The sequence below is a fragment of the Rutidosis leptorrhynchoides genome, chromosome 10 (genome assembly GCF_046630445.1).
Source record: "Rutidosis leptorrhynchoides isolate AG116_Rl617_1_P2 chromosome 10, CSIRO_AGI_Rlap_v1, whole genome shotgun sequence".
Lineage (NCBI taxonomy): Eukaryota > Viridiplantae > Streptophyta > Magnoliopsida > Asterales > Asteraceae > Rutidosis > Rutidosis leptorrhynchoides.
Window position 1 is genome coordinate 2,361,859 of NC_092342.1, and position 11,661 is coordinate 2,373,519.

General features: G+C 32.2%; 1 protein-coding gene across 1 annotated transcript; it reads left to right on the top strand.

Moving 5' to 3' along the window:
- Positions 1 to 265: 265 nt before the first annotated feature.
- On the top strand, positions 266 to 1,671 carry LOC139872231 (uncharacterized). The gene has a single exon (XM_071860074.1). The coding sequence runs from the start codon at positions 308 to 310 to the stop codon at positions 1,637 to 1,639; it is 1,332 nt and encodes a 443-aa protein (XP_071716175.1). The 5' UTR covers positions 266 to 307; the 3' UTR covers positions 1,640 to 1,671.
- The last annotated feature ends 9,990 nt before the right edge of the window (positions 1,672 to 11,661 follow it).

Below are 11,661 nucleotides of genomic sequence, written 5' to 3' on the forward strand. Positions count from 1 at the left end.
TTTAACCAATTATAAAATTTTATAACATGCTATAATTTTTAATATTATTTAGTTGAACAAAAATTTATCTAACGAAGAATTATCCATTAACCAAATTAATCCATTAAATATAAATATGAATATAAATTTAATAAATTAATTAAAATTAAGTAGATATTAATGTGGATGAAATTTTGATGATACTCAATGTGTCAAAATCCTATCCATTTTCTGCTTTGACTAACTAACAACAGTTAAACTCTATAATACGGAGTATAAAAACTTTATAAAGTCAGGCAGCCAATTATTGAAACTTAAAAACCAACCAATGACGACCAAACTTTATTCTGCCACCACCAAAGAGGCGGAGAAACGGCGGAGTCACCATCACCGGCATACGAAATTCCAAATTTTCATCACCATTAGTTTGATAGCAATTATATTCGCTTACTGCATGTTCAATACAAACACCTTCATTTCAAATATTTCATTCAATTTCAACCCAAAAACCACAATCCCATTTTCACCAAATCATTTCAACAACCAAACATTCATTATCAACCAATTGAAGTCGACTTCAACTATACAAACTCCGGTCTTGATCGTTAAAGAATTCATCATTCAACAATCAAAATTCAATGATGGTGATAAATATGTTCCACCTGTTAATCTCACTACTAACCAAAGAATCGCGTGGTTCAAGAACAAACTCCCAAAATTCGATATCTTGAATTCGAATCAAGAATTCGAAACCAGAGCCAACGAGTTCTTAAAAGATTGTAAAGTTCGTTTTTTTATGACATGGATGACGTCACCATTGCGGTATTTTGGTAAAAGAGAGATTCTTGCAGTGGATGCTTTATTCGACTCTAATCCCGATAGTTGTTTGATGATACTATCAAACACTATGGATTCTGATCACGGGTTTCATATACTTAAACCCATAATTGATCTCGGGTTTCGGGTTCAGGCTATTGAACCCGACTTAAACTTTTTATTTGAAAACACGCCTGCAGAGTCATGGTTTGATCACATTAAAAATGGAAACCGCGACCCGGGTGAAATCCCATTAGCACAAAACTTATCCAACTTAATTCGGCTTGTCGTTCTTTACAAATACGGTGGCGTTTACCTGGATACCGATTTCATTCCTTTGAAAGATTTTAGCGGTTTGCGTAACTCGATAGGTGCTCAAAGCGTCAACTTATCGGGTAATTGGACAAGATTAAACAACGCAGTATTAATCTTTGACAAGAACCATCCATTACTATACAATTTCATTGAAGAATTTGCGTCGACTTTTAATGGAAATAGATGGGGTTTTAATGGACCTTATCTTGTTTCAAGAGTAGTAGAAAAAGTAGCAAAAGATTCAAACTTTAGTGTGTTACCACCGGCAGCTTTTTATCCGGTTGACTGGACAAGAATTGATGGGTTATTCCGGCGACCGGTAAATAAAGTTCACCGGAAATGGGTGGAAGCAAAAGTGAGACAAATAAAAGAAACAAGTTATGGGGTTCATTTGTGGAATAAACAGAGTAGAAGATTGAGAATTGAAGAAGAAAGTATCATGGCAAGATTGATTGCTGATCATTGTGTGGTGTGTAACACTTTCAACAAAAGCCAACGACTTTTGAATACTCATCTTTTTATTTCATGATTTTCTTTTACATGATTGATTGATTGATGTACATACTAAAACTCATACAGTAAGTTTTTGACATACACTCCGTACTATAAAAGATTACACTTGTAAACGTATAGGATTTGTTTTCATTTTTACTCTTGGATTATAGTGAAATACATGTATAATGAATATACATATTAGTGAACAATCTTTTTGTGCTTGTGTAGAAATATTCAATCAAAGATTTATCATAGCAATTAGAAGCGTCTCCACGTTATATGCAAAGTGTTTAACTGAATATTTTATATTTTGAAATGCCTAAATAATTTTCATTTATTTATATATGGTGATAAAATTTCATTGAGACAAAGATCTTAAATTGTAATTATATAGTTGAAAGACCATGAGCTTAGAAAGACTACTTTATATGAATAAGATATTTAACATCTGTAAGCGTCTATTTGTTATATATTGAACATTGAACATGAAATTTTAAATTAGAACGTTTTGATAGTGGTTACACATCATTACTCTTCGTACGTTTAAAATTATTGTTGACTAGTAATGAAATTATATTTCCTCCAAAAACATACTCCGTAGAAATTTAGAAGTTTGAATATATAAAATAATAATAATGCCACTTTTACGAAATTAATAATAAAATATGTTTATAAAATAATATAAACATAAACATTATATTATACTATATACTAATTATGGACAAACACCCACCAATCACGCCCCGCCACGTCACCGCCACGTCATCAAATTCACTGTTATACTGTAGCCGTACTGTAGCATTTTTTTTTTACGGGCAAAATAGACTCAAATTTGATTTGCAACATATTTCCGGAACCATGATACAATCCTCTCTTGATGGTACTCAACTACAAATGTTAATAAACAAATCGGCGTTTAAAAAAAGGTTAACGGCCGGTTAATTAAACTTTTTAAAAAATAGTTAATACATACAAAAATAATTACTATTACTATTACTATTATACTATACTATATACTAATTATGGACAAACACCCACCAATCACGCCCCGCCACGTCATCAATTTCACTGTTATATTGTAGCAGTACTGTAGTTTTTTTTTTTTTTTTTTTTTTTGGGCAAAATAGACTCAAATTTGATTTGCAACATATTTTCGGAACCATGATACAATCCTCTCTTGATGGTACTCAACTACAAATGTCAATAAACAAACCGGCGTTTAAAAAAAGGTTAATGGTCGGTTAATTAAACTTTTTAAAAAATAGTTAATAATCGGTTAGTTGGCCGTTTTTAAAAAAAAGGTTAGCATCAGTTAATTGAACTTTTTAAAAAATGGTTAACATCGGTTAGTTGGTCTTTTAAAAAAAAAAAGGTTAGCATCGGTTAATTGAACTTTTTAAAAAATGGTTAACGGTAAGTTAATTGAATGTTTATAAAAAGGTTAACGGTCGGTTGATTGAACATTTAAAAAATAATTGGATGTATTCGAAAGTGGTATATTGTCATAACCCGACCTTAACCATAAGGACGAATACAATAACATATGATTTCATCGCGAGGTATTGACCTCTATATGCGACATTTTTTAAAAACTGCATTCGTTTTTACAATACAAACCATAGCTTTTATTACAAATACAAGGTTTAAACAACTTAATAATGATTATCGTTTAGCGATAATCTTAGACTTACAAACTTTACATGTGATAATAAAAATACGACCTCCAACATATTTTATATTACAAATCCTCCGATATGCAGTTTTATTTTTGACACAAATATGCATACTCAAGATCTTGCTTAAATTCAACATGTTGCAGCGGAAGCTTTTAGATATCACCTGAGAATAAACATGCTTAAAACGTCAACATAAAGTTGGTGAGATATAGGTTTAATGCCGACAGCGTTATAAATATAGACCACAAGATTTCATATATAAACGTTTTAATAAAAATATTCTAAGTTGTTGAGCACTTGATAACCATACTTAACATTTAATCAACGTCGCATATTCCCTTTATTATGAAATCTTACTACACCGTACCAAGTGTAGTCACAGAAACGAAGTACTGTGCAACCGTTGAATACTGGTCGTCCAGTCCGGCTGGGGTTGTCAGGCCCGATAGATCTATCAACAGGATTCGCGTTTACAATACCTCATGTAAATAATAGTTACCAAGTTACAGGGAAGTATGCCAGTGGTACAACTCAACGTAGAATATATATTTTTAATCACTTGTGTCCATAACGTAAATCATAAAATGCATGTATTCTCATCCCGAAATATTTAGAGTTTAAAAGTGGGACTATATACTCACTTTTGCCTTGAAGGTATTTATCACGACTTGGTCTCCGATAGATATCACGAACCTAACCATATATATAATATATCAACATATTTTCTTTTTAAGTAATCGTTATATATATATATATATATATATATATATATATATATATATATATATATATATATATATACTTTTAATACTTTTAATATTTTCTTAGTCCGTAGTTAGCAGTCCGATGTTAGTGGTCCACAATTAGTTGCTTAAATAAAATAAATAAAGACCCCACCATATTAGTATTGATCAGAATTAATCTCGACCCATGGTACCATGTTGTCAAGTGACGTGTTGCGTACATAAAGTACCGTGTAGTCAAATGACGTGTTGCGTACAATCATGAGGTCTTATGATTAATCTTCTCGTGTTGTTTACGGGTGGTCCTGAAATATATAAAATCAAATCATAAGTAAATATATATGAAATATCATATTAATTAGAAATATATGATTAATTTAATTTTTCTCCAAATATTTCGTAGCTAAACTAGCTTCGGATACTCGATCTTGTTTTAGTCGTAGTTTCTTCATTACAACTCCGTTTTTGTTGGTTCAACTTGCCACTTCCTTGGATCGAGTCAAATTTTAAGAATATGAACTGAAAATACCTTAGGTTGTATTCAAAATCACAGGTTATAGGTCAAACTTTGGTGAAACTTATGAAAGTGATCATTTTCCATCATAAAAACAATATTTAATGATCATTTTTCTAAAAATACTTACACTTTGAGTTAAACTATGAAATTTTTATGTGTTAACATATTCATAAGAAATATCATTTTTCCAGAATATGAACTTCCAATTCAAAGCTTAAGATGGTTTTTAATTATCCAACCCAAAATAGCCCCCGGTTGCACTCCGACAACGTAGATTCAGTTTTTAAGGTGTTCTTTGTAAAACCAAGTTATATCTTGTTAAGTTAGCATATCATTATGATATATTACAGGTCTTGAAGTGTTTTAAAAGTCAAGTTAGAAGGATCTATTTAGTTTGCGAACAAGTTTGAAATCATTCAAACTATGTTCTTGTTGTTAAAATTTTATACCACAAAATAAGATAGCTATTTGAATATGAATTGAATAAGATTATGAATAAGGTTACTACCTCAAGTTACTTGGACAAAGTTACTGTAAGAGATGAGAAAAATCCTAGAATCAAAAGAGTGGTGGAGTTGGATTGAAAGGTTTGAAGTAAACTTGTTTACTTGGAAGGATTTTTGAAGTGTTCTTGAATGGATTTTCTTATGATGATTAAGGGTTGTTTTTGAAGCTAGATCTTCATGGTTATTTGCTGAGATTGTGAAGAACACTTAAGGTTCCTAAGAGTGTGTTTTTGGTTAGAGAAAATGTGTAGTAAAAATGAAAATGGAATGGAGTATAAATGGTGGTGAAAAGATGTATAAATTTGTAATATTGTGCAAAAGTCTTGTAATATGCCAAATTGATTAATCATGCATGCTAAGATCCAAAATTGGCTGACTCATGGCTGCTAATAAAGTGATTGTGATGTGTATATACCAATAGTAAATACGTATAGAAGCTGTGTATGATACGGGTACATATACCCTAGATATACGTATAAAAATCTTGAGAAAACGGAACGAGGATTCAAATATAGCTATCTTTTGTAAATATACTTATATTGTTTTATGTATATAAATCCTTTAAAAGTGATAAAATACATATCTATACGATACATGTATAAGCGTTATAAGTTTTAAGTATTTAAGTCGAAGAACGTCACATATAGTTATCGTTTTGAAAACTTAAGTTAGTAGTCTAAAAATATACTTATAACTCATTGTTATTAGTACACAATGAGATGTTAAAACATTCTTAGATCATGTTAAATATATAAAAATACATATATATACACAAACGTATAATTATCGTATGTTATATAGTTCGTGATATCATCGGTCAAATTGGATGGTCAAATGTTGTGTAAAACTCTTTTCAAAAACATAAGTCCCAACAATTTAGATTGCTTATCATGTTGGTAAGGTTTAATTTATGTAAATATTAATCTTATAAGTGTAAAACGATCAAAAAAATCCGGGTCGTTACAGTACCTACCCGTTAAATAAATTTCGTCCCGAAATTTTAAAGTTGTACCTATTTTGCGTTCTCGGGAAACAAATGTTGGTACTTTTGTTTCATCTGATCCTCTCGTTCCCAAGTAAACTCGGGACCTCTTCGAGCATTCCAACGTACCTTAACGATTGGTATGTTGCTCTGCTTGAGCCGTTCAACTTCACGGTCCATGATTTCGACTGGTTCTTCTATGAATTGTAGTTTCTCATCGACTTGGATTTCTTCAAGAGGAATGGTGAGATCTTCCTTTGCAAGACATTTCTTAAGGTTTGAGACGTGAAATGAATTATGTACTCCGGCGAGTTGTTATGGTAACTCGAGTCGATAAGCTACCGGTCCGATGCGTTCGATGATCTTGAACGGGCCTACATACCTTGGGTTCAGTTTGCCCCTTTTTTCAAAACGTATTACACCTTTCCAAGGTGACACCTTTAGCATAACCATGTCACTGATCTGAAACTCTAATAGTTTTCTTCGGACATCCGCGTAGCTCTTTTGGCGACTACGGGCTGTTTTCAATCTCTCATTGATTTGTACTATCTTCTCAGTCGTTTCGTGTATGATCTCGGGACTAGTTAATTGTCGATCTCCTACTTCATTCCAACAGATAGGGGATCTACACTTCCTTCCATACAGTGCTTCAAATGGTGCAGCTTTAATGCTCGCATGATAACTGTTATTATACGAGAATTCTGCTAATGGTAGATACTTATCCCATCCGTTTCCAAAATCAATCACACATGCCCTGAGCATGTCTTCAAGAGTCTGAATTGTTCTTTCACTCTACCCGTCAGTTTGTGGATGATATGCGGTGCTGATATCCAAACGAGTTCCCAGGGCCTCCTGTAGTGATTGTCAAAACTTTGATGTAAATCTACTATCACGATCGGATATAATGGAAATAGGTATTCCATGCCTTGAAACAATTTCCTTTATGTATAATCGTAATAGTTTCTCCATTCTATCCGTTTCCTTTATAGGCAAGAAATGTGCAGATTTGGTGAGACGATCAACTATTACCCAAATGGTGTCATAACCCCAGGCAGTCTTAGGTAACTTTGTGATGAAATCCATGGTAATACCGTCCCATTTCCATTCCGAGATTTCTGGTTGTTGAAGTAACCCTGGCGGCTTCTGGTGTTCTGCTTTGACTTTGGAACAAGTTAAACATTCCCCAACATATGTTGCAACATCTGTCTTTAAATTAGGCCACCAATAATGCGTCTTAAGATCTTGATACATCTTTCCAACTCCAGGATGTATCGAGTATCTTGTCTTATGTGCCTCATTCAATATCAACTTCCTTAATCCACCCAACTTCGGTACCCAAATACGGTTTGCAAAATATCGAATTCCATCTTTCCGTATAACGAGTTGCTTCTCATACTTCTTCATTATTTCATTTCCTATGTTTTCTTTAGTAAGAGCTTCTCGTTGAGCCTCTTTGATTTGTGAGTTGAGATTCATACGAATTTCCGGAACCATGATACAATCATCTCTTGATGGTACTCAACTACAAATGTCAATAAACAAACCGGCGTTTAAAAAAAGGTTAATGGTCGGTTAAATAAACTTTTTAAAAAATAGTTAATACATACAAAAATAATTACTATTACTATTACTATTATACTATACTATATACTAATTATGGACAAACACCCACCAATCACGCCCCGCCACATCATCAATTTCACTGTTATACTGTAGCAGTACTGTAGTTTTTTTTTTTTTTGAGCAAAATAGACTCAAATTTGATTTGCAACATATTTCCGGAACCATGATACAATCCTCTCTTGATGGACCGGCGTTTAAAAAAGGTTAATGGTCGGTTAATTAAACTTTTTAAAAAATAGTTAATAATAATCGGTTAGTTGGCCGTTTTTAAAAAAAAAGGTTAGCATCGGTTAATTGAACTTTTTAAAAAATGGTTAACATCGGTTAGTTGGCCTTTTAAAAAAAAAGGTTAGCATCGGTTAATTGAACTTTTTAAAAAATGGTTAACGGTAAGTTAATTGAATGTTTATAAAAAGGTTAACGGTCGGTTGATTGAACATTTAAAAAATAATTGGATGTATTCGAAAGTGGTATACTAATACAACCCTATCGTAATAGAAGCCTAAAAAAAAATATAGGTAAAAAGGGTTATATTTTTATTTTTCATCACCTTTTTCAATATACTACATATTATTTGATTTTTTATCTTTTAAAAAACCTACTAAAATTATATGGACCATAAGGTTTTGACAAATAAGTAATTTGTTTAGAAGCCTCAAAACTTAAGCATTGCAACCCAGACTGTAACATATATCCAGTTGTTTATGTATTTTTCATTTATATAGTAGAATATTACCAAAACAGTTGTCAGCCATTGCGTAAATGGTCTGGAAAGAGTTGACAACGTTTTGATGACTTTCAGGCAGAAAATTGTCTAACGATATAGTAGCGTTAAAATGACACAAATCCGCCGCGAAGCGCGGACCACAAATCTAGTTATGTTATAAAAGAAAACAAAGAGTGTGAAAAAACATTTTATTATTATTATTAACCTTACATACTAAAAACCGGTTAGAAATGTTGTAATTTTAGTTATATTTGAGCGTAGTTTTGATTTTGCGTTCACATTATAATTGACCCCTCAACTTCGCCTCAATTTCAAAAACAGCCCCTCAAATTTACACTTTTTATTCACATTATAATCGACCCCTCAACTTCGCCTCAATTTCAAAAACAGCCCCTCAAATTTACACTTTTAGGGGTAAAAAGTGTAAATATATAATTTAATTAAAATATAAGAAAGTAATTCCACCCGAATTTATAACGAGCCCTATTTTATCGCTGGGTACGAGTGAAATTTTTCAGAGACCACCGTTCAACTCGAAAAAATCTTTCGAACTTAACGGGACTAACTATACACGAAACGGACACTTCTCAAAAAAACGCTAAACACAACGACAACCTGTATCTTCCCGCTCGGCACGAGTTAAATTTTTTCGACGGCAACGTCAAACTCGAAATAATTTTATGAACAAAACGAAACTAACCACGTTCAAAACGGGAACTCTTTAAAAAAAGCTAAACACAACGACATCCCATATCTTCCTTCTCGACGTGAGTTAAATTTTTCCGACAGCACCGTTAGACTCGAAATAATTTTATCAACAAAACGAAACTAACTACGTTCGAAACGGATACTTTTTAAAAAATACTGAAGACGACGACACCTACAACGGCGCTTAACACACGGCCCATTTTTCCATCTGTAAATACACAATGCTACATTAAATATGAATACGCAGGCCGAAAGCCCCCGCCGCAACGCGCGGGCCGGTCCGGACCTAATTGATTGATATCTACTGCCAGCTCGGTTTGTAGTTGAATGTATATTTTTTGTGTAAGTAAAATGTTTGTAACAAAAATTCGATGAAAAATGAAAGTTTTTTGAATTTCATGGGTATTATAGTTTTGTAACAAAAAAATATGCGGTTAGTCGATGTGATTTACCTAAATTATTAAGATTGTCTATGTGTCTTTTACGAGGTTGGTCACCATAATTTGCATAAGTTGCATCAATTGTCATTGTCATTAACGGTCGTTAATAAATGTCATTAACTCATAACACGTGAAACACACGTGAGAGAGGTATTTTCATCTTTCGTTTTTTACGAGCCACTGGTGCAGCTGATGTTATGCGAGGTGTATATAAAATAGCTTTTAAATTTTAGAAGGAAATACTATTAAATTCGATACAATTTTACACAAGATATTTATTTATTTATAGAATGGATATACTTAAACCTTGCTACAACACTTATAGGCAGTGTACCTAATCGTACAGTAGTGTAGTTTTTAGTAAGTCCGGTTCGTTCCACAGGGAAAATCTTTAAACAAAGCTTAACGCTATATTAGTTTACTTTTATAAAAATACAAATGTATATATAAGTAATATTATTATTATAAAGGGGGGTTTTTACCGTTTAATGACCGGTTTGTCGATTTTAATTCTTCAGTCGCAGTTAAAACCAAATGTAAAATATTAAATAAAAGACTTAATTTAAAGCGTAAAGTAAATAACGATAATGAAATTACAAATAATAAAAGTACGATAAAATAAACTTGCGATAATTAAAAGTGCAATTAAATACAATAACAATAAATAAAAGTGCTATAATTAGAAGTGCAATTAAATATGAAATAAAGGAAATTAAATATGAAATAAAAGAATTATGCTTATTTAAACTTCCGTAATCATGATGTTTGACGTGTTGATTTTAGTTTTATGCCCATGGGTTAATTGTCCTTTGTCCTGGATTATTTAATATGTCCGTCTGGTTTTTGTCCATAACAGTCCATCAGTCATAAATATAAAGTGCGAGTGTCCTCGTCAAATTATCCTTATACCCGAAGTTAAATATTCCAACTAATTGGGGACTTAAACTGTAACAAGGTTTTATTACTTTGTTTAATAATTACACCAGGATGTCGACTGAGTGTAACCCAAGGTTTTAATACTTTGTTAACAATTATGCCAAGTGTCCTTGTACATAATTTCACCCCTGTTTTAATAATTCTAATGGCTATTAATCCATTCCCGTGTCCGGTTAAATGAACGATTATTTGTAGATATAAATACCCCGCCCATCGTGTCCGATCGAGTGTAAATGGTTATTTATAGGGACGCCCAATTGTAAATCTTTATATTAACATTAACAAACTATCATTTAGTTAAACAAATATAAAGCCCATTAATAGCCCATAGTCTAATTTCCACAAGTGTCGTTCTTTTGTCAAAACCCAATTATGGTACAAAGTCCAATTACCCAATTTTAGTAATTAGCCTAACATCATGATTACTTCGAATTAAATAAGCATAATAATAACTTAGCTACGAGACATTAAATTAAAAAGGTTGAACATAACTTACAATGATTAAAAATAACGTAGCATTACACGGACAGAATTTCGACTTACACCCTTACAACATTCGCTAACATACCCTTATTATTAGAATTATAATTAAAATTAAAATTAAAATATAAATTATAAATATAAATATTACGTATGAATGGAGAAGAGGATAGATATCTATTTTGCGTTCACCAAACTGCGAATTTATAGGAGATGTGGCCTGACTTTTCATGCCATGCGATCGCATGGACTTTCTTCTTCCTAGCCATGCGATCGCATGGCCAGCTGGGAGAGCTCACATGTTGCTTGTTTCCTTGTGCCGACGTTTTATAAATATAATATAATATATATATATTAATTTTAAGAATTAATTATATATTATATTATATTCATATGCATAGTTGATTTGTAATTTTTAGTCCGTTGCGTTGAGCGTTGAGAGTTGACTCTAGTCCCGGTTCCGGATTTTTGAACGTCCTTGCGTACAATTTAATATCTTGTACTTTGCATTTTGAATCTTGTACTCTTGTAATTTTGAGACGTTTCTTATCAATAATTGGAACCTCATTGATTGTATTTTGTACTTTTGAGCTTTTTGGTCGTTTGCGTCTTCAATTCGTCGAATCTGTCTTTTGTCTTCACCTTTTATTATTTAAACGAATATCACTTGTAAATAGAACAGTTGCAACTAAAAGCTTGTCTTTCTTGAGGAATAATG